This window comes from Gnatocerus cornutus, chromosome 8, assembly GCF_029298725.1.
Source record: "Gnatocerus cornutus isolate USDA-ARS CGAHR chromosome 8, icGnaCorn1.1, whole genome shotgun sequence".
NCBI lineage: Eukaryota > Metazoa > Arthropoda > Insecta > Coleoptera > Tenebrionidae > Gnatocerus > Gnatocerus cornutus.
The window spans coordinates 15,619,607-15,645,372 of record NC_142240.1 but is presented as its reverse complement, the minus strand read 5'-3'; the positions used below and the strand labels follow the sequence as shown (position 1 = coordinate 15,645,372).

The following is a 25,766-nucleotide window of genomic DNA, read 5'->3' as shown; positions in this document are numbered from 1 at the left end:
TTTTATTTATCTTTAATTTTACGTTGAAAGTGTTAAAAACGCGCAAGGACAAGGACATAACCGAATGCGATTAGAGGTAATTAGCATAATTTATATTATAGAGCCATACTTTTTATTATCCTAAATCCAGTTTTTTTTCGCAAACTCATTAACAATAAACACCAATTTATCCCTTTGTTTTTCCTGGAGCTCGCTGAACAAGTCTTCCTCTTTCTGAAAATCTGAAATTTCCCCCACACTCCCTTTTTCTGCATAAATCGGAAAGACCATAAATGAAAGATGAATATATTGTGAGCGCTTCGCTTCAAATTCAACTTCTTTCAAAAAGGCGTCATAATTATACTTGGAAACGTCACAGTGCAGTTCTTGGAGCGTCGTAAAGAAGATGTCGTGGTACCACTTCAACAATTCTTCATAATGTTCCTCCACAACCTTGTTCTTCAAGCTGGAGTATATGAAAAACACCACGTCTCTCGCAGGAGAGCCGTAATCAAGAACTTGGTAGTCTACCAAGATGCTTTTTGCCAGTTTGCCATCCACCAGTTTAAACATGTTATTGTTGGTCCAACAGTCATTGTGGACGACGGTTGCAAAGGGCTCACGCGCTTCTATTAGTGGATTTTGGTTCATATTTATCATGACCCTTTCTTTAAATTGTGCCAACTCGGGCACTTGATCAATAAATTTCGCATGGTCATCCTTCATCTTCTCATGCATTTCCATGTTTGGTAAAAATCCAGATAAAAACGGTTTTATTTCTTTCTCAAAAACTTCTGGTTTCTGTAATCGTAAGGCAAGCGGAACCGCGTGGAATTTCGCCAAGTTTGCAAGAACCAACTTCGCAGGTTCTAAATCTAAACCGGCTAACCGATCCAAAGTCGTGTATCCTTTAAATTTAAGATTTTCCAACACCAGTGCAGCATCTTCGTCAACTTTAGCATCGTTATCGTTGTTCAAGTTGAGTCGACTTCCGTAGTACTTCGCAGAGATGTCGATCACATCCTTAACCCCGTGTTCTCTTTGGAAGTTTTGTAGAAGAGGTACGATATTCTTGTAGAACTCGATTTCGTTACGAAACGTCACCTGAGTGTTGAAAATTTGTTGAATAAACTCACTGGGAGGTACCATTTTAGCCACTGCTTTAATTTCTTCATTTGGGGTGGTGACATCTACACTTAACATTAAACTGCCATAGTTTTCTCCGGGGGCGGTTAGACGACTGATTTTGTGACTGGTAACTTTGGTACCGAGGAGGTCGTCGAGGTTTCGTATTTGGTCAACATTCATGTTTGTATGTTAAATTTAGACTGTTCGCTCGAGATGAGCTGGGTAGCTAAACAGCCTTGTTTTTTAATCTAATCTCACGATAGTTATTGGTTTAATTTGTAAAGTGTCGTGATAATATCACTGATGAAAGATGAGTAAGTGAATTTTACAATTATAATTTTGCTGTTTCATTGTGGATTGTATTTTTTTATCAATTAAAACTGCCGGATATAAGGCGACTTTTTAGCGCTTTTTTGCAATGAGAAAATTGGGACGCGTGTCACTCATTGCCAATATCAAAATTTAAAATTAATTATTGAAAAGATTTGTATACTATTTTATTCACAATTATAGTCAAAACTGATACTGGCTCATCTTCCAACTTTCTAAAATCTATTAGATGAAAGAACTTTGAAAAATTTTGGAAATGTCAAAATGCAAACCTCGGTTTGTATACTATTTTATTCACAATCACGACTAAAATTTATACAGGCTGATTTTTAAAACCGGCAGGCGTTGTAGAATTTTTATTTATGAACCGATTTTAAAAATTTAAAAAATAAACTAAAAGGGGTTTAATTTAAAATAAGAAAGTTGAATATAGCCCAAAATATACTAAGACATTTAGAAAAATTCTAAAATCATCAGCATATAGTAAATTAAAACCCCATTTAATTAATTTTTTAATTTTTTGAAATCAGTTCATAAATAAAAATTCTGCGCTTGCCGTTTTTTAAAAACCACCCTGTCTTTTGCATCTCGAAAAGTGGATGATTTTTATAATAGATAAATTGAGGAAAATCACCATTAACTAATCGATTTAATATTTTTGCAGATAACAATGATAATTGAAAACTCTTGTATCTAATCTCGCGCTCGAATGTAATTTATTGTGTCTGTTAATAGAATAACAAAACTGCTAAATGCGTAATTTTTTATTTCCATTGTGTTGTAATATCGCCACTTAAAATCACTTTTTTATGGACTCCTGACCCCTTATTGAATTAATTGTTTTGGGTAGTTTTAAACATTTTTTTCAACAAACTAGATCCAGTTTCTTTTCGCAAACTGCTGCACAATAAAAACCAGTTTTTCGACATACAAATCTGTCGGTTCATCCTCGAAGATATCGTTCATAGACCGCGAGTCATCTACATTCCGAGGCCCAAAAATCACATTCAACATAAACAAAAGATGTCCAAACTGAGAGTGTTGAGCCTCAATCTCAGTCTCTTTTTCAAGCTCCTCAAACTCACATTTTGGATCACAGTTTAGCTGCCGAAGTACCAATCTAAAACTATCGAAATAGAGTCGTACCAACTCATCGTAATGTCCTTCCAAGACCTCGTTCTCAACACTAAGAAATAAGAAAAAAATGAGGTCCTTACTGAGCGACCCGAGGGCGATTAGTTGAAAATCTAAGATTTTTACACTGTCGGGCTTTACCATAATGTTACCAACCCACAAGTCGTTGTGGATAACAGTTGTGAAAGGCTGTCGGTGTTGTGGAGGTCGCAACTTCTTGTCGAAGCCTTCCAGAATTCTGGTTTTTAAAGAAAGTAAAACAGGGGTACGTTCAATTATCTTTTGGAGTTTTTCTTTCGTTTGGTTGTGGAAACCCACATGCATGTTCCATGGTAATAAGTGAGGAACAATCTTCGCTTGAAATTCCTCAGGTTCTTGTAGGCGAAACGCCAAAGTTATAGCGTGGAATTGGGCCATTGCGCCAAGAACTGTCTTCGTGCTATCCAAACCAAAACCGATGGTCCGATCCACGGTTCCGTACCCCAAAGCGCTGAGATTCTCAAGTACTATAACAGCGTCAGTGGTTACTTCATCGCCCCCGGTTAAGTTCAAACGACTTCCGTAACACTTCGGAAAGAATTCGAGGATCTTCACTCCGTGATGTCTCTGGAAGGAACACAAGAGAGGGTGGATGTGAGAATAAACGGCATGTTCCCCCTGAAATGCTTTTTCTTTACTCCAGATTTTCTCAACTTTTGGGTCGATCAAGAAAGTTTTCGCGACGGTCTGGAGTTCCTCAACTCCGCGAAGAGACTTCAAACGAATGTCGAGTTTTAACATCAGACTTCCGTAGTGGTCGCCGGGGGCGGTCAATCGCTGCACTTTCTGGGAGAGGATCTTAGACCCATCACCGCCACGGAAGAGGCCTTCAAGATCGGCAATGTCAGAAATCATAATTTGGACTAATTAGTGGCGTTACCAGCCGCAGCTTATATAAGCCATGATAACACCACAAAAAAAGTTAATTTGTTAGAGCGAAGAATAAATAACTTTGTTTATGTGCTGCAACGCTCGTCAATCTTTTGAACACGAGGTGTATAATTGGTTGCCTATTCGGGACAGATTTAAACCACTTTTTGAAATTCAAGATTTATTATCCCAACCAACCCCTCCTTACAAAATCTTTAACAATAAAACGAGCTTTTGCTCTATATGCTTCGGTGACTTCGCTTCCGTAAAAGATGAAGCTGTCCATCTCCAACATCTCCACGTCCCTCGTGTCTTTGGAAGTAGCGTAAATCGGTGGTAACATCGTCATGATATGAAAGAACTCATACTGTTGAACCATAACTTTCATGTCTTCGAGAAAATCAGCGAAACACAGACCTTCAATTTCGCATTTGAACTTATTCAAATTATTAATGAAACTGGTGTGGTAATGAAGGAGGAGCTCATCACATTGTTGTTTCAGTACGTCGGTTTTGACACTACTGAAAACGAAAAAAACCACGTCCCGAGTCAAAGAAGTGTGTTCATAGAGTTGGTAGTCGACGAATTTGACTTCGATTTCTTCCTCAGTGGTCCTCACCATAATGTTATTGGTCCACAGGTCGCTGTGTACTAAAGTAAAAAAGGCGTTTTCTTTGATTGTCTTGTCGTTTTTCTTTGGTATGATCACAGAGCTTCGGCGCATAATCTCTTTCAAACGTGGGAGATAACGAGTGCAGAAATCATCGTCTTTGACGACGTCCAAAGCGCCTTGTATCATCTTCTCGTTGGAGTCGTCATCCATAACGAATGTCTCGTACTCCTCGAAGAAAGGAAGAATTTTTTCCGTGAAGACGTGCGGTTGTAACAACTTGAGCGCAATAACTGTAGCGTGCATCTCTGCCATCTTCTCCAAGACAACTTGAGATTCGCGGAAATCAAACCCGACAGTTCTATCCAAGATCTGGAAGCCTTCAACTTTGATGTTTTTCATGAGAAGAACCGGATCGGACTTCACTCTCGCAGCGTAAAACTTTGGAAACGAAGTAAAAGGGGCGATAGCGTGGTGTTGTTGAAACTCCGTCAAACACGGCGCTATTACTTCATAAAATCCGACTTCATTAGGGAACGTGCATTGGCTGTTGAACATCTTCTGCACCAGTTCGTTCGTTGGCAGTTTTTTAGCCACTGCATGGATGTACTCATTCTCGCTGCGCTCGCTCCTCACCACTATATCAACAGCGAGTAACACACTTCCATAATTATCACCTGAAGACGTCAACTTTCGGTATTCGGCGCCGACAAACTTACTGTTGGGGGCGAAGAAACCGACGAGTTTCTCTAAGTCGCGGATTTTGGACGACATCGTCTCGACTTACTGAGAACATCTGGAATTCAGCTTATTGACGAAATGTGCCAAGGTCATTTCCATAATTAGTAATTTAAGTTTCACAGAATTTGACGAACCACTGACATGTGCGAAAATAAAAGGAAACAACAAGTGGAAGAATTGATTTGAGGCACGATGACCGCCAATCAAAGAGAGGCTTTTGAAAAATCGACCATTGGACGCATGCGTTGTTTTGTTTAAACTTCGGGGAATAAAACGAGAGTGAAAGTTGCGTTTTTAAGAAAAAAGGAGTTTATGTTGAATAAAATTAGTTTTGACTTGTGATTGGTGGTGCGTGAGAATTATGAACCAATCGTTCTTAGTTTTATTTCACACGTGATGTGCAACGGTTGATTTTATTGGGCGTTTGTTTTTGTTTATACAATAACCGCTTGATTCATTTTATTAAAAAATCATTACAAGCTTTAATAGATCACCAAAAAAGTGATTACTTTATGGTATAAAAATAAAGGATATTGAAGTGTTTACAGTGCCGCTATCACCCTTCAACCAGTTGATTATGCACTGCTGATAAACTCTGCAACAAAAGCATTAATCAACAATTGCACGGCCCTAAGCCTTTGATATCTTTATGGCTTAACGATGATGATGGATTTACCTTCGCGAATACCAAACTAATGAATAGCCCTCATTTTGTCAATAGGGACATCACCTTCAACGAGCTTATGATGAACATTGCTCAGAGCCTGTGGTCAAAACAACAGTATTACAAACACACACAAAAATTGTTAGTAGAGCAATGCCACCACCTGTACCGAAAGTAAAAGCGAAAAATGATCATCCCAGCGACTCACTTTGAAATATTTCACAGTTTTGACCCGTAATTCCAAAGTGGCATCTTCATCGCATATCATCAAAGTGTGGGGGTGTTGTTGGAAGGCCGAAACAGTCCACATGTGGTTAACTCCTTCCTCTATCGCTTTGTACAAAGCGAACGACTTATGAGTACCCGTGATCAAAATCATTACCTACATCATTAAGTTAGTACATACTTAAAACATGACTTAAGTCTACCTCTTTGGCGTCCATGACGGTACCAACTCCCACCGTCAACGCCTGTTTAGGAACTTTATTGATATCATGCCCGAAGAACCGAGCGTTGGCTTCCAGAGTATCCTGCGCCAAAGTCTTAACTCTCGTCCGTGAAACCAAGGAAGATCCCGGTTCATTAAATGCTATGTGACCATCAGGACCTATACCACCGACAAAGAGCTCCACGCCTCCAGCTTCTGTGATTTTTCTCTCGTAACTGCTACATTCCTCCACCAGGTCGGCGGCGTTGCCGTCCAGAATATGAGCGTTTTCTGGCTGGATATCAATGTGCTTGAAAAAGTTGTTCCACATGTAGAAATGGTAACTCTCTGGATGATCCCTCGGGAGATTAACGTACTCGTCCATGTTAAAACTCTTCACGTACTTGAAGGAGACTTTTCCGGCCTTATGGTACTCGATGAGCTTCTGGTACATCCCATATGGGGTGCTCCCTGAGAATACCCAAATAACTACTGATTTCAAAAAAAAATAGTTACCTGTAGGGAGGCCTAGAACGAAGTACCGATCTGGCCCTGGCTTGAAATCGTTGATTCTTTTCATTACGTATTTTGCGGCCCATTCTGCCACGGAATCGGCGGTGTCGAGGATGATCAAACGCATGGTGTTACCTGGATGGGTATGTGGCAATTGATACGAGTTATCGCTTTATTGGGCTTAAACAAATAGGAAATTATCAGGACAAGGCGGCAGTAGTGGGAGGCGCAAGAATTAAGGTCACCTTGCAGTCAATACCTGGACTTCGGAAAGGACATTGCCCTTTAAACCAAATGAGGTTATGTAACTCACCGGAGTAAAGAAGAACCAGGAGGAGAATAGAAGACTTGAAGAGAATGGGATGATGAGATTACGATTGTTTGTTCATTTTTTATCACTATTTGGTTAAATAAGAGTGATTGGGACAAAATTGTGTATTGTTGGTTGCATAACCACGAGCGACCTTGTTGACTTTCAAATTGATAACATTGATAACAGGAGTATTAAATTTCAATTAATTTTGAACAATGGAAATGGTAGCCTACATGTCATTTTATTGGGATCATCTTGCAAAATTGCGAATACAAAGTGAGGCTTATCTACTAGACTAAACTGTTAATTAACTCAAGACCCAAATAATTTTGTTTCAATATAAGAATTGGGGCACTAGACAACGGACTTTGGATAGTTTGTAACCATTTCCACTTGGAAGAAATGAAACTCAAGAATAATCCGAAGAAACTACCAATTGATAGCAAGAAATTATAGAAGAAAAAACTACCAGAAACACCCCAAAATGCCACCCACCACCCCTCATGCTGAAATTTTATCGCCACGATGATATTAAATAACGACCTCTTTTTTGAATACATAAAAAGGTCATTTATTGCTGGTTCATTTATTTGTAATAAAAAAGTAAAAAAATACGGGCGCCGACAACCCTGTAATAAATTGCTCACAGTTTTTTATTGTTCCACAAATAACCGCGGGCTGGGAAATTGATTCGTTTAATCTACAAAAAACTGAGGAAATTTTGTAACTGCAGATCCACCTTTTTATGAAATGGTAATTGGAAATACCCAGGCGTGTTTACATCGTGTCTTCTAAATTTCTGAAATTTCAGTAATGGAATTTCGTTCTTGCGCGTGGTAACTTTTAGGTGAATCACTTCGTGTTAATTAATTTTATTAATGCAGTTTGCGGCGTTTAACAGTTTCACCAAAGAATGACTAACTGAATTTGTTATCTTTAAGTGTTTTGATTAAAACATTGCTAGTTGTGAGTAAGAAAGATTTTTAGCTTGGATGTAACGTCCTGTATGATTGTTGTTTTCCTTCGGTGCGCATTTTCTTTCACCACGATAACAACTCTGACATAATTTGAATATTATGCCAATTTTTTTTCTACTGTGAATATAAACTAAATAAATATGAGTAATTAGATATAAATATTGGTTTTATGGTTTCAGAAAGAAATCCACTTTGAGTATTTTCCCGGCGATTTCCCCACGATAATAAAACAAACATTGCTCCATAAACTACAAAACAGAAAAGTTATGTGTTCATCAACTTTTATTATTATTGGGCGCATCGTTTCACCACAACAAAAATTAGTTGAGTAGCGAAAACCGCAACATCTCGAGGAACATCTTTGACGTCAATTTTACATCCTCCGAATAAATTTTTGTCAATGAGTACGAAATTGAGGAAGCTCTAACGTCCGAACCAGTTTATAAGTTACCGAAAACCTCCTTCCGATTTCCCAATTTCCGCTGCAAGCCTCCTGATAAACTCCGGAAGTGTCCCCAAATCGCGAACGCGTTATCGCGAAAAGGTGAAACCCGCCACATCTTCTGAATCACCTTCGCAAATCGAAAACTTGACTTGACCATCAGTCAGATTCCGACCATCGTTAAGTGAACGTGTCCTACAACTTTCTTTAATAATTGAAGGCTTCTAACGTAAACAACGAGAATGTGTGCGACGTTTATTAGCATACTTTTGCTATATTGTCTTCGGTTGACTGTTGCTGCGAAGAACGAAAAAGGAGATTTTGCGTATCCGGACGGTTTGGATGTTGGGCATTTTCCTAAGCAGAATTTTATGCATCACCATCATCATTCTCCTGATTTCTATTACCATCATCATCACAATCATGGACCGGTGGATGAAGAGGCTGAGGACAAGTCCGAAGAAGAAGTTAATAATACATCAAGACAGGTAGGTAACAGTGTCAGGAAAAAACTGTAAACGCATCGCAAGAAAAACAATTCACGTAATACTTTATTTAGGTGTCTGGAGGTGAATTTTTATTTATAGGTTTTATATCACTAATGGAAATTCCGATAGAATTCCAATTAGAAATAAATTAAGAGCGACGTTACGAGAGATTACAAAAGTTGGAATTTTTCTCCTAGCTAAATATTCCGCTCCCTGATTTTAACTTTATTGTTTCTTCTAAAATATGCACATTAATTTGTAATTATTATTATTTATTTAGGTAAATCAACCAAATTTGTACATGAATATTCATAAATCAAACAATTTATTGTGATTAAGTTTTTTTATTTAAGATTTTGTTGTAGTTTTTGAAGCCCCATATTTTCAAAATTCAAATTTTTTAGTACTTTAATTGTTGTCATGTTGGCCCCGACCTTTGACGTGTCGCGTCAATTTTTCGCGCCTTCTCTGAGTTTAATGGACGTGCAATTCCAGTGCACTTCTACGGCAAAAATACGTTCGTTTTTACCCTCCTCATCTGTTAAATAACACTATAAGAATTATATTTAAGTGACTCAGTGTTGTCTTTTTGCCCGTACAATACAAACCATCGATAAAACTTAACCTATTTTTTTTTAGATTCCGCTGAATTACATTCAAAGTCTGAACGACTACAACGTGAGCGATTTGCTCTTAAATTTCGTCGAGAGAGACGATGGAGAGGATTTTGGGCCACTTATTCAAAGTAAGTATATCTTTTTATTTTTTGTAACAAAAATACAATTCATTTTTATAAAAATACATAACTCTAATTTAATGTGACTTGCATCAAAGATCACATAATAGTACGTGGAACTATGATACAAAGGTTGGCACTTTATGCTGTCATGAAACAATAAAATACGAAACGAAAACAAAAAAAAAACAGTAATTGCACGCGCTAAACTGAAGCATTTGCGTTCGTGTCGCTCTCACAGAACTCTTTAAATAAGTTTCGCCGGCATTTGAGATTCCCTTCATAAATAATCAAATAAATAGTACAGTTTTTAGTACAGCTACTTGAAGTGTATCCTAGGTGTAGTTTAACAGGCCGCCGCCACCTAGTTTCAGTCTGAATTTTTTTGATACTCGGTCTATGGAATTCAACAGTTCCTTCAGCTGTGATATACTTGAGTTGTGAAGGTTCTGCTTCACCTTCCACGGTTTCATTCCCTTCGTCGTCCGACTCAAACTTCATTTTCTTTGGTGGTGACAGTAAAGGGCAGTTGTGGACACCATCTCCTTGCCCCATTTCGATGGTGCTTGTGGAGGGAGGTGGGGTCACTTGGCAAGGCGACAATGGAACGACACGTTCTTCTTGTATTCTGTAACAACAATTATAATTATTTATTTTACTGATTAGAGTTCGGTTTCTTACTTTGGCACTTTTATTTTGTGCGTTTCTCTAAACGCCACATCTTCAGAAGGAAACGCGGTGGGGATATGATGGGTAACTTTACACACTTGGTCGTTGATAAACATTGCGACTTTCTTGTTGTCTTTGATCGTCTTCCCAAACCAGTCAAGAACGACGTTTTCGGCCAAATGGAACTTGGCTGTAGTTTTGTTGTTTTCCACCAAGTCGATGTAAAAGTCGAGGAGTTTTTTGGCCGAGGCCGCGTCTTCTTTGGTACAGCGCTCCATCCTGAAGTCTAAAAAAACTATCTTAATTCTTTTTCTCATTTCAGATCGTTTTGCTGAAGGAGATGCCGAAGAGAGGAGTGAGTAAAACCGTTAATTCTTTTCTTGAGTAATGAAAAGTCGTAGGTGCAGCTACGATTCCGAAGGGGGCAGATTGCATCCCGGAGCTGAAAACTGTGAAGCTTGCTTCATCGGAAGATGCAAGCATTTTGTATATTCCGCAGTGTACGAGAGTGGAGCAGTGTGGGGGCTGTTGTAAACACGATCTTTTATCGTGTCAACCGCTGAAGACAGAAAGCATTCCTTTTAAGGTGGGCAACAGGAGTTTAATTACCACTTTGAATGCTTTGTTTGCTGGTTTTATCGGTTTGTGACTAATGAGAATCAAGCTTATGTCACCTAACAAAAAGTAATTGCGTTTTAATGATGTTGGAGCTCTATAGGATGGTTCTAATAACAGATTTTGTTCAGGAAATGGCAATTATGCAACGAGAGGTAGAAGTGATTCATTGTGACGAGAAGAAATATAAAAGAATGGCTCGTGTTTCGCACAAGATTTTTTCTATTCAACAATAAAAACCCGTCAAAATGAGAGTATTCTTCACATGCAGACAATTCTTTTGTTTCAGGTTTACAAGACGCAATATACAGGGGACAAGAAGCTCAAATTTCTAGGCACAGAAGTCATAATGATTGAGAAGCACAACCGCTGCAAATGCCAATGCCGCGTGAAACCAGAAGTATTTTCCCAATATTTTGTTGCAACAACTGTCATATTTGTTCTAGGACTGCACTAGATTCCAAGAATACAGAGAAGGTGAATGTGGCTGCGTCTGTGTGAATTTCGACGAAAAGAAGAAATGTCTCAGACAGACCGAAACAAAGTTGTGGAACCCTGACTTGTGCACATGTCAATGTAAAAACGTAATGGAGTGTTCAACAGGATCCTATTTTGATCCCAACGAGTGTAAATGTGTTGCTTCACCGTTAAATCGGCGTGGCAGCTTCAAAAGAAGAAGTTACAGATCTGAGGTTATCCCAATTGTGCCTCTTGATGAAAACTAAGGAAAATGTGATTTTAGCGTAGTGTTTAATAAACTTGTAACCATTTATGTACCCAGAAAAACGTTCTGCGCTAATTCGAAAAGCGCAGAATTTAAACTGTTGCAAAAACAAAGCGTTGCGTTATTGGCCCTTTAAAAGTTTAAATGGCTTACCACAATGTGTTGAAAGAGTTCTTCACCAGCTTGACAGCTCTGAATTTCTTAATAAACAATTAAGTTGTTTGAATGGGAAGACATTTTTAGCAATGGTCACTTTATTTACTTTTTTAATTAAATTAAGGGATGAAAGTTACACTTCCCGAAAGACAGATAAATCACAACATCAAAATGGCGCTGGAGACAGTTGTAGCGTCCCTGAAAGTTCAACATCGTACCACCAGGTGGCGCCAGTAACTCAAATAATTTTGAATTTACTGGAGGGAAATTAGTTTCAGCGCAATTCTTAAAAATTGGATCAAATTAACTACAAAAGTTTGATATTTTACAGTAGGATGAGGATTAGGAGCTATTTTTCATTGCGTTAGACCGGGATAGCGCGCACGCAGTCCCGACTACCAAAAATTGTGCGCCCGAGTTATCCACATTAGGGATAATCGCAGGGGTCAGCCCGACCGAGGTGCAATGGAAGGGCCTCACCCTGGGGGAACCACCTTGATGATCATGGTAACCCCTACGCCAGGTAAGTATGCTGGGAATCTGCTCACCCTCCAAGTTAAGGGTTGAAGGGTAGTTCAGGAGTGGTAGAAACAAAGCACTTGCACCCTCTGTTGGCGGATCTGGTGGAAAGAGCGTGTATTCTGGGGTGCCTATGCTGCGCCAAGAGTTGGAATTTTTTGCGCCGAAAATAAGCTTAGAATCGAAGAAAAAAGATGAATAGAATTCCCGGTTTAATTTCCTTGCCCCCGTGAATTATGATCGTTTTTGATCTTGGAAGTCCGTTGCTTTTACGAGGTAGCTGAAAGATACGAAGGTAAAAACAAAACTTGCTTAATTTATAGCCGGAGTAATGTGACTGTAAGGCGTTAAGAAATGAATGTAGAAAAATACAGCAACATGCCAAACCACCTGACATAAAATATATAATGCACTACCATGCCCAGTAGTCCGTGGATAATGCAAAGCTGCGTGTCTTTCCAGATACGCCAAGCCAATACACACGCACCATAAACCCATTATTTATATCTTTAGATTAAATGCATGCATCGGACAAGGTAGAGGTTGCGTAATAGAACTCTGAGATAAAAAAGTTGGTATAAAATATCCATCATTGCCCTGAGGCTGCAGTCAGTCCTCATATTCGGGTCTACATATTTATCATTCTTTTTTATCTTTGGATACATTTATACTCGTCTCGAAGCAAGGATTGGTATCACCGGTAGCTCCAAGTTATATTCATGGAAGGAACGCCCAATATTGAATAGCACTAATGGTTTTCGTGCAGTGATATTGCACCCGGTTGGCAGTGGCGTGCTCTTATCGTTACCATCACAAGCCTCTGAAATAATAAGAAAAGTTCACAGATTTTTTGCGACAGGTCTAATTAATAATCACTTTTAGTTGTCTTCACAAAAAACTATCCAGTTCGTTGCATAAGTATAGCTTCGACTTCCAGATTCAGTAGATAACTTACGACCATGTAATTAATCACAAGAAAGGAAAACGGGAAAATATGTATGTAATATATTGTGCTCGTTGTTGGGCTGAAATAGGCGTGACTATGTTAACTAATGCCCCGTGGCATAGTCCTTTGCGTGTAGGAATTTGTTTTTATTTGGTTACTGGAACTTCTTATTACTGTAAGAATATAAACCGAAGATTTCGCCTTAGGGTTTAGAGTTGGCTTTTCTTCGTTTTAACGTTTTTTTGAGCAGGAGCATTCAATTACATATACAGAGTGATTCATAAATAGACTGCAGTATCTTTATCATTTAAAGTGTTAAATTACACATTTCAAAAGTTTGCCGACACGCTTTTAGTTTAGGGTGAAGAACACGAAAATTCCCAATGAATAATTACCGCATCGCACGGTATTTAGCAGTTCTATCAGAGGCTTCAATAATTTGGGACAGATAGTTCTCAAGTCGTGATATACCAGTTAAAAGTGCAGCTCGAAATCTATAATCTGATCAAATTTCAGATCAGTAGAACAAATAGTTTAGAAGAAAATTAAATTTTTCGTTTAAAAAATCGACAATGAATTTTTTTAAAACGGTGTAGAAAACCGCATTTTTCTATCTGTTGTCAGAGATGTGAAGCTCCGATATTTCTGGATATTAAAATGTTGCCCCTCTGTTAAAACCCGAAATTTTAATTTGCCCTAACTCAGTTATTTTCGACGTATCGAAATTTTGAGCACGGATTTAGATCCAGCGTGAAATTATGCGTAAAATGAGTTTGTTTGAGGAAAATGTTGACCGAAATTAGTTTTCGGGAGATCTTTTTAGGATGATATTCAGGAACTTTTTAGGGCAATAACAAAAAAAAAAAGCCCCGACGCAAGACTTATTGTTCCTGTCACTGACAAAATGCAGATTTTTAACTTGAGATGAAATCTACCCTGGAATGCAGCAAACTGCGAAGCAGAAGCAGATGTGTGGTTCTTTGATCAACATTTTTACAAAACCGTCAGTTTGACACAAACAAGACTGTTTCTTTAATTAAAGACGTGACTGGTAATTTCAAAGTGCTAGTTTTTGTTAGATCGCTTCATCCCGAATAAAAATTTCAATTTTTTCTCAATGCTCCGCCACTGCCATCGAGCGCACAACATTTTTTGCCGTATCGAACACACCTTTGTTGCACAGTTCGATTGAATGAAAAAAATAAATCTTGTTAAAAGTGGTAGTAAAATTGACATTAACTGATCACAAGTCTGACTTTTGTGTTGGTGTCGCTTTAAAAATGATTTGAATGGTTATAAAACTGTGTTACCGGGAAAAGGGACAATGAAACCCGATATTGGAATTTGTATTAAAATTTTTATTACAGCATTATTTTTAATGGAAGTTGGATTTCTATAAGTATAATGTATTATAATTGCCTGGTTGAAAATACAACTTTATTACACTCTTATACTTGACAGCATTATGACTAAGTGTTGCGGTTCATTACCGTACTTCAGAGAAAATTGCGGTATTCAAGCCGTACAGTCGACGTTTAATTGTGCCGGGATGATTTATAACACTTAATCAAGATGACTGTCGATCGAAGAGTGCATTTTTCACGTCTATTACTGTTGTCGAGATGTTAGAAATTTTAGGATGGACATAAAAAGCAGGGATTTCTTACTACGTCGATTAGCGTGCTTGCCATAAATTATGAATTTTATGGACAATAAAAGTGCACTTCTTATGAGATAAAGTTCACAGTGACTTACTTCGTAATTACAGACTTTTTTTATGATTTACTGACTCGATTATTTCCAGATGGAGGCTGAACTAATTATTTCCAGTCATCTCAGCGCATTATAGATAATAACAGCCATCTAGCGCGAGCAAATTGTAGAAAACTTACCTTTCAGGTGTGACGCGAACACTTGTGAAGGCTCGCAATAATAGTTTGGGAAATTTTTAACACTTCCTAAAACGACCCTCGTACACGTGTAACCTTTTGTACGTTAATTTTAACGTCCGAATTGTTCAGCTGACCCCGACTCCCTCTCTGCTGGTTATAGATTGTTCTTCGAAGCTGTTTTTTATGGGAAGGGAATGTTCTTTATGGTCTAGTTCTTGGGATTAATGCCGGCTTTATAATTCATGACAATTACAAATTCTGTATGATTAAAAAAAACAAAACGGCGTCTAGTGGGCGTTGGTATCCACCACGACCACCAACACTATCCCAATTTTAAAGTTACCATTTTGCGAATTTATTTAATTATTCAGGCGAGATAAAATTACCAATAAAAATGCTTATTAGTGGGCGTTTTCAGTAATGCAGTTCACGCTCCATCTTCGGTCGGGAGGCAGAGGGGAGCAGAATTAGTCTCAGCTCCGCTACCTGTGTTACCCATCCACCTGTTGGAGGATCTTTTATTTATCCTTCTTTTTTTGTGTGTTAAATTTACAAGGCCAAATTTCATCCAGCAGCCATTGTCGAAAGTTACATCAAACGTATTCGCGTCGGGTGAATATGATGGTCACGTTTCACTTTTGGTGAGTTACGAGCGGTAGCGGTTGTACCTGCTGGTAAACAAATTAGCTGCAGAAATAAAGCAAGTAATAAGTAACGGATCTGAGTCGGAGCGATCACTTACTGTCGTTACTCTTTGAAGCTGCGGGAGCGTGGCTTGCTCAAGAACACAAGAGTGGTGGTGGTGAGTACTGTGTTACGCATCGAACCAGAGGGCGTCAAACTGTCGAGGGTTTCAAAAATTTTTGCTTCTGCTAAGTCAACTCTTCTGGTTAGTGCCTTTATTGTGTGAGGAAGATTTTCAGGAAAAATCTACTATTCTTGTATTTGTCCTCGCCTCGTCATCCAACTGCACTAAACTGACCAAATATTGACCTTTTTACTCATTATTCCCAATTTTCTTATTTACATTAAATGACTGACATCCATTAGTAGTGGTTAGTCATTGCAAACAAAGTTGAGGTATGAAGCGCTTTCTTGGTTGATTAGCAGCCAGTTTTGTGGTTAAACAGCGTCTCTCGGCTTTTACAATTTTTTTCTTTACACAAAAAGTGTTTATTCTCGGCTATAGATGGTTTTTAAAATTTAACGACCAGCGTGTGTTTCAAGTATTAGAGTACTTAGAGTACCCCGGATAATTTTCTTACAACCTGTGGTTGAAAAACGTCTTCAAAGAAGCACAGGGGCGTGATGGTAATAAGAACTACTTACACTTCATAAAAAATAACACTGCACAACAGTACTTTTTTTTCCAAAGATGTAAAAGGGGTTTCTCGATATACAGGGCGTTCTGATTACGAAACACTAATCGGTTTTTCAAGATTAGCTCTAGCAGAGATCACATGTTATCTCTGGCTCTAGTTTTCGAAAAAATAGCTACTTTAATATGAAATTTCAGCTGTAAAAAATACTGTATTTCTGAAGTTTTTTTTTTAAAGTTCTCAAATTTATTCAAAATCAATTTTACTCTACAAACAAAAATTTTACTCATTAATGTTAGAGCAACATCGCTTAGAAGTTTGCAGTGACAATTGACGAAAACGCAAAAATTGGTCTCAAGAAACGTGTAAAATTTTATGATTTAAGACTAAACACCGGAAAGAGGTCGATGAAAATTGTAAATTTACACTTAAATTGATTAAATTGGACAGTCAGACTTTAGATTTCCCTTTTCTTGTTCCCAAAATCGCTTTTTCAAAATTTGGAAAAACGATCGAAAATCAAAAAACCCAGAACTGATATGTTAAATCTGTCGACGGATTCTTACACAATAAGGTCTATGAGGGCATGGGACAACTGCGCCAGCAAGTACCTGTATAATCTTGGTGGTTATATGTGATAGTTAATTTCAAGGCATTAGTGTGCCGCACATTAAATTCTGCCGAAGTACCAGCGAAGTCATTTCATTACTGACGACAGATATAATTCTTGTAATAGATTTTTAATATTACAAGAATTTTTTTTATAGTCTACATCCAAATCTACAAGGTGTTAGCTGACGTTACGGTCATAGACTAATGGCTAATTAAGGAAGGTGAACTGTCTTGAAATCTGTTATTTTATTTTTTTTGTTTTATTTTTAAAGTTACAAGACCTTAAAATCGTCTAATTAGATTCTTTCAATTCAATTTAAAATTTTTCAAAAATCCAAGTAGTCTTTCGATCAAATAGATTATTTATCACTAAAATCAGTGGCGCTAATAAGAGGAAGAAATAGTAGTGCAATTTTGTTTGTAAAAAGAAGAGAAAACAAATTTTCAATAATTGTTCAAAATGACCATAACTCTAATCAATACAAACATGTGACCGCCGTTATAATATGTAGTGGTTTTATTACCAATTATTACCAACCAACTACGCCACTGGTTTCAAATAAAAACTGTCACTTTAACATTAAAATATTTCCTATGATGACTTTCGTTCAAAATTTTATGGTCATTTGCAAATTGATTTCTCATTGGTAACAAGCTAGCTCTTAAACGGTTGAAGAAAACCCAAAAAAAAAACTTCGAATAATTAATTTTCATGGCTGTCTCAATTACCTCTTTTGCTATGGCCATAACGTTACCTTACAATTTCAAACATCAATATTATATCGGTACCTCAGAAGCATAAGGGTTAAATTCCAATTTATGTGAAAACTGAGTTAAATAATGTTTTGTATTACTCTTTACATCAGATGAAAAACAAACGATTTTAGGTTTCTATAAGGAACTAAGTACCAAATCATGTTAGAAGCAGAAAGAATGAACTCCTTATAGGTCTACATTTCGAGGTATTTTTTTTACTCAACCGATCCAAACTTATTCAAATTGATGATAAACGCAAGTATATTATATAGGGATACTACAAAAGGAAATTCGTGTTTTGTAACATCTAATAAAATGGTATACAATAAAAGAGTTTTTTAAGGTTAAATAGTCCATAGAAGTTGCTGAATTTGGGTTAATTTTAATATATCTTTGTTAGTCATGATTCCTAATAACTTATTAACATTTTTTGTAAAAACATTGTAAATTTTTATTGAAACTTTCTATTACTAGGCGGGATTTAGGTCCAGATAATCTAATTTTTCTTAGAAGCATATGGAAGCAAGTGTAAAAATATGCCCAAAAAATATTTTTGGATCAAAAGTTACGACTATTACGCACTATTGGAAATAAATAGTCATCAATAACTCACAATTTGCTCTTAATTGCATATTTGAAAAGAGATTAGTAACAGCACGGTGATTTTTTAAAATACCTGTTTTGTTGATTTTCTCGAAACTATGATTTATGGAGATAAGTCTTTATGCTTCTGAGGTTCCGATATCGTGTGATCAATATTGTTTGTAATCGAGTCAGCCATGCGAATTAATTTGTGGATGTCTTTGATAGATTCGTACTGACAGCTGTCAAATGGTTGTCAACTGCAATGCCAAAAGTGAGCAAATAGCGAATCTACATTGAAGGTGTTCTTTCATCCTGTGTCGAACACCTTCCAGATTTCCTTTTGATCCTCTTTTGTCGCTTGATTTATCTATTTTCATAGACTCGGTTGCTAAGTTTAATATCAGATCGCTAGTATGAATTGTCGATAGACATACGGATTCATTTTCATGGATGACTCGATTACAAACAATATTGATCACATAAACACTATACAAATACGGTCAGAATTTCGAAAAAAAAACAATGCATAGATCGTCTAATAATCTAACAATCTGTATTTCATTTATTGCAAGAATGAAAATTGTATAGGTATGCCTAGATTAAGTGAGGAGTTATTTTTCAAAACTCAATAAATCCATTTCATAAATTTTGACAAGGGATTAGAAAAAACGTTAATTTATTCAATTTTCATCAAATTTACTTGAACTATTTTGGCATAAGAGGGTAACACAATGTTTTAGCAAGAGGTTTTTCACTGAATAAAAAATTCACGTTGTTAGATTTTCCCAAAATAATCTTAATTTCACATCAAACCCAATGTCAGTCAAAATAGGATTTATTGAGTTTTGAAAAATAACTCCTCAAGAATTCTTTATAGTAAAATTTTTAAGACGATTTCCCAATTATTTTGTTCAGTTTCCAAAACTGTTTTTAATTCAATTTCGTAAAATGGTGTGTAAATCACACTAATCTTGAACGGATTATATTGGCGTAGTTCTGCCTTGGCTCAGCACGCCTGCGGAGGGTAAGTGGCGCAGCTTTACCATCATTAGCTCGTATAGGGATTATTCTGGCGCAATTGTCTTCGCCCCAATTATGAAGTACCGTTGAGACTTCTTCAGAAAAAATAAAAAAGTTAAATTTTGTTGGACTGTGTAATTGACAGCGACTCACGTAATAACAATTCCCATGTTTGTATGGAAATCGGCGCCTGTGAATCGTATTGTCGTAGGTCCAAGCGATTCGTAGTAACTGTTGAGAGCCTCTGGTGTGTCCGCCTCTCCTTGAACTCCCGCTTCGAGTCACTGACTCGCGGTCATCTCAGCGATCCCCTTACCCTCCAAAAAGCGAGAGGGGTATCATCGTGATATGACCCCGGGCGTTCTTCGATAGAGCTACGCCTGCAAGAACCAGCCTGCAAGAACTAAACTCACATTATAGCACAATACGTTTCATCACGGTAATATCACCCAACAGATTATGGGTTCATGCACCGAATAAATTACAATAATTAGGGAAGATACCTTCGATATGCGTGCGAAATCCACAAACCCACGCAAACGTGTGTTTTCTTTCAATTATGGCACGGTGGTAATTTTCCAACTGACGCGTGCCTTTTTGTTTTGTTCGTGGATTTTTTACTTGCTAGTTCTTCGCGTTGTTATATGGTAATGGGCTCGACTGAAAAACCAAAGTATTTGTGGGCAATTTGTAGCGTCTACCCACATTATGATAATGCCGCCTGCATTACCAGAATCTCTCTGGTTAAGTAGCAATCATGGTTTTGACGTTGATCGCCAAGATTTGTGGACAATTTTTTCCTCCAACGCAACTTTCTCATCTGTTCACCCTGAAAGAAATCTGATTGCCTGCGCCACTGCCCCCAGTAATTGCCCCAATTTCGTAAAAATCCCTCGTTTCTGTGAGAACTCGGGTGCACCTGTGGGAAAAGGTACAAAAGCATATCGAGACAATCTGTCCGTCACTGCAGCGTGACGGTCATCGTTATTACCACACTCCAAGGAAAAACTCCGAATTAATTATTCTCGTAAAGGTATCGAGACGTCCTCCGGCAATGATGAAGATAAATGACTGAAATTTAGTCAAATCAAACTTTTATTCCAGTTTCAAGAACGTGTCCGACGTTACGCTCGAGAGAACTGCAACTGCAAGGACGTGTAATTTATGATTGATGCAATACAACGATTTTCGATTAAGGATCTTGTCGACCGAGCTAGTTATTTATTGGATCCTGAAATTGTAAGTTAACAGGATGCGTCTTAGACCTCGATAAGCCATCAATTCAATTCGGACGAGATTCAATCAGGTTCCCGGTAGGATATCCAAGTCCGAGAATACAGAAAAATCAGAATACAAGAAATCGCTCATGCATGCAACACCGATCTGTCACTCTGCTGCAAATATTCCCTATTAGTTACGTCCAGTGAACAATTTACAAGCGGAATGGGAAAAAACCAACCCGAAATATTATCAAAGTGGATATTTGGAAGGAATGTTAATGGCCTAATATTACCCGAACGTGTCATTTTCATTTTTTTGGGGTAGAAATGCGCCTAATGCTGGAGCGATTAAATTTAACGCGCCCAGGTAACATTCTTTTATTGTTTTAAACATTACGAAAAGCGGCATTAAAATTTAATATTCAAATTAGGTCTTTACGCGATTAACTTTTTGGGGAGATAAAATTTGCGCTGGACTAAACGCCAAACTGGTTCAGGACTTCGGGACGCTTCATTTGCTGTTATTTTACCATTTTTCTTCTTCAATTCCTCTTCAAGACGACAGAATGACCGCTCTATCTGAATAACAGACGTATTTATAGCTCGTTATTAAATCATAAGTGAAGGAACTCGCCCTTATTTACACATACAACCTTGAGACTCATCGATAAATCTCTTCAGATCCGATCAGTGTTTAAAATTACAATTCCGAACCCATATAGCATACACAAGTCCAATTAATTCGTCGCTCTTCCATGCATTATAACCATATCCAGTTTATGATTGATTTTTAAATTCTTTCGTAATAATTGCAACAATATTGCAAGAGATGAAGAATGCAAAACGATTAAAACGTGCACAGAACAAACTGTTATTGTCCGGCCTGGTAGCATCTAGTCAGAAGCGTAAGTCTCTCATGTAATTAACATCAGCATCATTAAAACAGAAATGCACGTTTATGTTATCGATACTAACAATCTATTGATGGAATAAAAATTTGATAAATTATGTTCTTCATAAATAAAGCACCAAGCTCCCAGTATCTAATAAATTCCAGTTCGTGTATTATTAGGATAATTATTAGTAGGCAACTTGGCCGGAGGCTCGAAACAACAAAACGAGATTTTGAATCATTTTTCTTTTAACGACAACACTGATAATTACCCTTTACAACAATCAAAGTAAAATGATGTTTTGGGCGAGGTCGCGATACTGATCTGAGTAGCGCGGTAGCAGCTAATTCCAGGTAGCTCAGACATAAATTACCAGCTTGATATTCGGAGTTAATAGAATGCAAGACTGGGACTCTAACATGAAATAATTTAACAAAGGTATTCGAATTATATGGTCGGGATAATTTCGGATTTGTGTTGGCAACTATCAATTATGCTGTCCGAATAGTGAAGAGATCAAGATTGCAAAAATTTAGACCTAGATCTTTGTCATGGTCAAGACAAAGCAGGTCTATGTACTTTCTGGGAAAAGGAACAACAATTGGTTACAATTAACCGCTTAGGTGGAAAGAAGGGATGAATAAGGCTCTTTTATTTTCCTTCTTCGGAGCAACAATGCTACTGCAACACTTTACCAAGTACTATGCACATTGTGCGCTTCATCAAGACTCATGACGTAAAGTCAAGAATAATAAAACCCATAAAGTTATATCGTCTTATTTATACAGCATTGATTGCTGCTTTTGTTGTCTGTGACTACCTCAACAACTGTGGAAGCTTGAGGAGATTCCGGCCGTATTTCACTTATGGGAGTTGCAATGTAAATTTACAACAAAAGGGGAATTTTTGATGATTTTTAAATGAAAGCTGTAAGTGTTTTGCAAGGGCCAAATTTTCCAGATTTTGCTTCATTGTTCTATCAAATTAAATTACTACTTGAGTTATGGATCTGAAATTTGGCCAGATAATAGACTTCGAACTGCTGTTTTGATTGATATAACGTAACTCAAAGGCATTAAATGTCGCTTTCTTTCTGAAAAAGTTTCTTGAAAATCACCCCTAAAAAACCCTCTGAAAATATATTTTGGTCAATATCTAGTTTATTTGTGAAGCAAAATTAAGTTATTGGTACTTATTTTACGCAGAATTTCCCGTAGAATCAAAAGCTGTGCTAATTTTTTCCATACGTCAACAAGTAACTGAGTTATGGCCTATTTAAAATTTGGGTTGTGATCAAAATTTTGGAGGTCTGGAAAAATCGTTGCGCCATATCTCGGAAACTATGACAAATTAGAGAGATGCAATTTTCCTTGGCATTTTTTTTTGTATTTTGTTTGCTAAAAGCTCGCTCTCACATTTTCCGAAATTCAAAAATTTAATATTTTCGAAGAAAAAACAAAACGATTAAAACTGTAAAAATAGGTATTTCGATCGATATTTCGCTTATTTTTGAATCAAACTTAAGTTATAGGGCACGCAGGATTTCACGCAGATCCCAAATTCGTGCTCAAAATCCATGAAGGACGACAAATAGCTAAGTTTCAGATATGTAGTTATTTTTGAAATTTTTAATACTCAATATCTCCGAAATTACAGCAGGTAGAAATATGTGAACTTCGCCATAATTTTTCTTGTGCTTCTGTTGCTTATAATCTGCTCTCACATGTTGAAAATTCAATGGTCAATTTTTTCGGAAAAAAAATCTGACTCGAGCGATAATTTTTTTAAAATTTTTTGCCAACCTCTCGTATCGATCTGAAGTTTGGTCAAATCATGGACTCCGAGCTGTTCGTTCGATTGACAAATTACACAAAGGTATTGAACCTCGGTTTCGCACCGAAAAACCTCTCTAAAAATATCCCGAGAACATCTCCTGAAAATCTGTCAATATTTAATTTATTTCCGAAGCAACCTTAAGTTATTATTAATCATTTAACGCAAAATTTCACACGGAATTAAAACTGTTCTAATTTTTTCCGTACGTCAATAAATAACTGAATTTGAAGCAACTAAAATTTTGGGAGAAACTTTGAAGCTCCGGAATTTTCGATTTTTTTAATTCGGTCGACATGTTCATAAATCTTGAAATATTTCACCTTCTGGTATTTGCGATGCTTTTAAATTATCGACGACTATCTCAGAGTCGATTTTCACACTGTGTAAATATCCAATTATCGGGGATATAAAATCAGAAAAAATCCGGTTAAATATGATTGCTTTCGCGATATGTTTGCAAACGCACTAATAAGGTAATTTAACTAGTCACGACCATTTATTACTACGTCGATTTTTTTCGAAAATGAAAATTTCCCTGTTACTAGTTCCGCCATTATCTTGTTGAATCAGGTTCGAAGGCAATCAAACAGAAATCTTGATTGGTAAAGTATTCATTTTACATGAGAAATTACAGGTGAATATTGAATGTTCTAGTTTAGTTACTGCTAGCCATCTACGTCTTCAGCTTTTTATGGTTTAATGCCAGCTTTTATGTCACTTTAATTCACGTACACATCTGTGTAACAAGATAAAGCAATCAGAAGTTAAAACCAGCTCTAAAAGTCGTAAAACCGAATTATCGTCATATGGCTGGAAAACATTAGTGAGGCGTTTTGACTGAGTTAAACACTGTTCAAAGCAACGAAATTCTTTCGACTTATGACTTCTTTGGCTTATTAAATATTATTAACTTACAGAATCTTTAAACGAGTTTGGTACAGAGTGGTGTTATCGAATTATCGAATTACTCCAATTCATGGTGACGGTTAAGAGGGTAATCCTTGCCAAAGTGTCAATCCACTCTAAGTGCTTTATAACATGTCATTGAGGATTATGCGCGATTTTATCAGTCATAATTACAAGATTATGGTTGATTTTTGTGAAAGCTGCCGAAGCACTTAGAAACTGCGATTTTTTTCCAGAAAGTTCCGGTTGCAGAAAAAGTATAGTATAAAACTCGTGGTAAAAATGTGTTATTATAATAATGAAAATGATTGAGGGAGCTTATATTAAACGTTGCAAACTCCTATGGAAAGTTGTTCTATTTTTTTTAATATTTAGCATTTTATTATTCGTATTATTAGAATTAGAATAAATTCTGTAGGATGTTTTTGCCCTTTCGGCTTGAAATTCCGAGAAAAAAATGCGAAATTCCGGATTGTGCCGGTCGTGGGTTCAGGGTTCAATTAGTAATCCTTAACCTGTACGCAGTTCCACGAACCCTATTACGCCACCTGATCGTGACCAGAATCGTTTCTCAGGATTACGCTGTGATTCAAAATATTCCGAGTGAAAATCAGAAAGCTCTAAATTATGTTTTTTCATGAAATTACGGGAGATAAGTCGTTTGTTTAATTGAGGTAATTGTTAGTGACTTCAAAGGCGCCGCTCGAATAGTGACACTAATATGCTTGATTTAATTTATGTCCGCTCGCTTAATAACTGTACACAATTATAAGTTTTTATCCGAGCTTACCAGAAGACGCAAGAATTTTTATTGTTGTGATAAAAATCATTAAAGCTCTGTTATTAATTGATGTTGACAGACTAAGCTCCTACAAATTAATTTGACAAGCTTGGAGACTCATTATAAATTGTAATGTAAGCTCATGCAAATGTCAAATGAGAGACTAATGGCACTTTTCTTTGTGTGCTACGTTATTTTGTTATTAGGCCATTATGGCAATTGGACTCGTCAATTATATCATCCCTGATGAATTACTGTAATTTAGACATTTTTTTCGAGAGATACAAGAAGATTGTTTCTTAGATTATGCCTCTTACAGTGAATTATCGAGCCTTATTATGGTTTTTAATGTCTGCTCATAGCTGGTTGTAAACAGGCAATGTTTAAAAAATGCGTTACCACGAAGGACGGGACAAAACGCTGAAAAATTTCTTATTATAATGTCACTTGAACATTAATAGCTTCTTATTCAAATATCGGATTATAAACTCAGTCAGGTGGTAAATTGGTTTCCACGCTAATAGCATTTTAAATTCTGCCAATTATTAGCGTTTATGTGGTTTTTTCTATTCGCTTTTAATCGCCTTTATAATAAATACCTATAAATTAGGGATAATGTTATAAACTCGTGGAAAATTAATTACTACTTTAAACAAATAGCTTAAACAGCTATTAATCGTGGGAGATAAGTAAACAATAAATATTTATTTCAAGATTAAAATATTCAGGATTCAAGGTGACAATTTGTGAGACCCATTTTTCTCCTGGAAACTTATGCACATAAAATGCAAATTGGTGGTGTTGTTGGTTGCCTGGTTGTGCCTGCGCGTCGTTTAAAATCTGCGAATTCTTTGGGACGCTTTACCAATTTAATTATTTGCAAATTTATTCTTATTTCGTCCACCACAAGACGAAGCTTTTGTGAA

General features: G+C 36.9%; 6 protein-coding genes, 1 long non-coding RNA gene and 1 other non-coding gene across 11 annotated transcripts; 1 reads left to right on the top strand and 7 right to left on the bottom strand.

The window, feature by feature from the left end:
• Window positions 1-77: 77 nt before the first annotated feature.
• On the bottom strand, window positions 78-1,339 carry LOC148170343 (uncharacterized). Its single transcript, XM_088043542.1, has one exon. It carries the CDS (start codon window positions 1,285-1,287, stop codon window positions 121-123), a length of 1,167 nt encoding a protein of 388 aa, XP_087899668.1. The 5' UTR covers window positions 1,288-1,339; the 3' UTR covers window positions 78-120.
• Window positions 1,340-2,289: 950 nt separating this feature from the next.
• LOC148170342 (uncharacterized) lies at window positions 2,290-5,176 on the bottom strand. Its single transcript, XM_088044277.1, has 3 exons — window positions 3,669-5,176; window positions 3,562-3,620; window positions 2,290-3,473 (listed from the first exon to the last, which is right to left on the bottom strand). Exons 1-3 carry the CDS (start codon window positions 4,862-4,864, stop codon window positions 2,311-2,313), a joined length of 2,418 nt encoding a protein of 805 aa, XP_087900403.1. The 5' UTR covers window positions 4,865-5,176; the 3' UTR covers window positions 2,290-2,310.
• A 99-nt stretch (window positions 5,177-5,275) lies between these two features.
• Oscillin (glucosamine-6-phosphate isomerase Oscillin) lies at window positions 5,276-6,840 on the bottom strand. Of its 3 annotated transcripts, none has more exons than XM_088043232.1 (6): window positions 6,749-6,840; window positions 6,439-6,615; window positions 5,924-6,393; window positions 5,704-5,877; window positions 5,508-5,595; window positions 5,276-5,426 (listed from the first exon to the last, which is right to left on the bottom strand). In XM_088043232.1, the coding sequence occupies exons 2-5, from the start codon at window positions 6,560-6,562 to the stop codon at window positions 5,524-5,526; spliced, it is 840 nt and encodes a 279-aa protein (XP_087899358.1). In that variant the 5' UTR covers window positions 6,563-6,615; window positions 6,749-6,840; the 3' UTR covers window positions 5,276-5,426; window positions 5,508-5,523. The 3 variants fall into 3 exon arrangements, with proteins under 3 accessions (XP_087899358.1, XP_087899359.1, XP_087899360.1); XM_088043233.1 differs by having other exon boundaries at window positions 6,439-6,570; window positions 6,749-6,838; XM_088043234.1 differs by lacking the exons at window positions 5,508-5,595; window positions 6,749-6,840 and having other exon boundaries at window positions 6,439-6,742.
• Window positions 6,841-8,273: 1,433 nt separating this feature from the next.
• Window positions 8,274-11,512, top strand: LOC148170340 (uncharacterized). Of its 2 annotated transcripts, none has more exons than XM_088043634.1 (6): window positions 8,274-8,655; window positions 9,295-9,400; window positions 10,383-10,415; window positions 10,456-10,646; window positions 10,965-11,075; window positions 11,122-11,512. In XM_088043634.1, the coding sequence occupies exons 1-6, from the start codon at window positions 8,410-8,412 to the stop codon at window positions 11,398-11,400; spliced, it is 966 nt and encodes a 321-aa protein (XP_087899760.1). In that variant the 5' UTR covers window positions 8,274-8,409; the 3' UTR covers window positions 11,401-11,512. The 2 variants fall into 2 exon arrangements, with proteins under 2 accessions (XP_087899760.1, XP_087899761.1); XM_088043635.1 differs by having other exon boundaries at window positions 8,280-8,655; window positions 10,462-10,646.
• LOC148170339 (uncharacterized) lies at window positions 9,392-11,791 on the bottom strand. Its single transcript, XM_088043636.1, has 3 exons — window positions 11,553-11,791; window positions 10,073-10,346; window positions 9,392-10,019 (listed from the first exon to the last, which is right to left on the bottom strand). The coding sequence occupies exons 2-3, from the start codon at window positions 10,336-10,338 to the stop codon at window positions 9,596-9,598; spliced, it is 690 nt and encodes a 229-aa protein (XP_087899762.1). The 5' UTR covers window positions 10,339-10,346; window positions 11,553-11,791; the 3' UTR covers window positions 9,392-9,595.
• Window positions 11,792-11,923: 132 nt separating this feature from the next.
• On the bottom strand, window positions 11,924-12,086 carry LOC148170338 (U1 spliceosomal RNA). Its single transcript, XR_015770658.1, has one exon. It is a non-coding gene; the product is annotated as a U1 spliceosomal RNA (small nuclear RNA).
• A 7,035-nt stretch (window positions 12,087-19,121) lies between these two features.
• On the bottom strand, window positions 19,122-19,639 carry LOC148170337 (uncharacterized). Its single transcript, XM_088044276.1, has 4 exons — window positions 19,633-19,639; window positions 19,558-19,584; window positions 19,358-19,492; window positions 19,122-19,299 (listed from the first exon to the last, which is right to left on the bottom strand). Exons 1-4 carry the CDS (start codon window positions 19,637-19,639, stop codon window positions 19,145-19,147), a joined length of 324 nt encoding a protein of 107 aa, XP_087900402.1. The 3' UTR covers window positions 19,122-19,144.
• A 309-nt stretch (window positions 19,640-19,948) lies between these two features.
• On the bottom strand, window positions 19,949-20,572 carry LOC148170336 (uncharacterized). The gene is made up of 4 exons (XR_015770649.1): window positions 20,559-20,572; window positions 20,333-20,417; window positions 20,196-20,275; window positions 19,949-20,123 (listed from the first exon to the last, which is right to left on the bottom strand). It is a non-coding gene; the product is annotated as an uncharacterized LOC148170336 (long non-coding RNA).
• Between the last annotated feature and the right edge of the window lie 5,194 nt (window positions 20,573-25,766).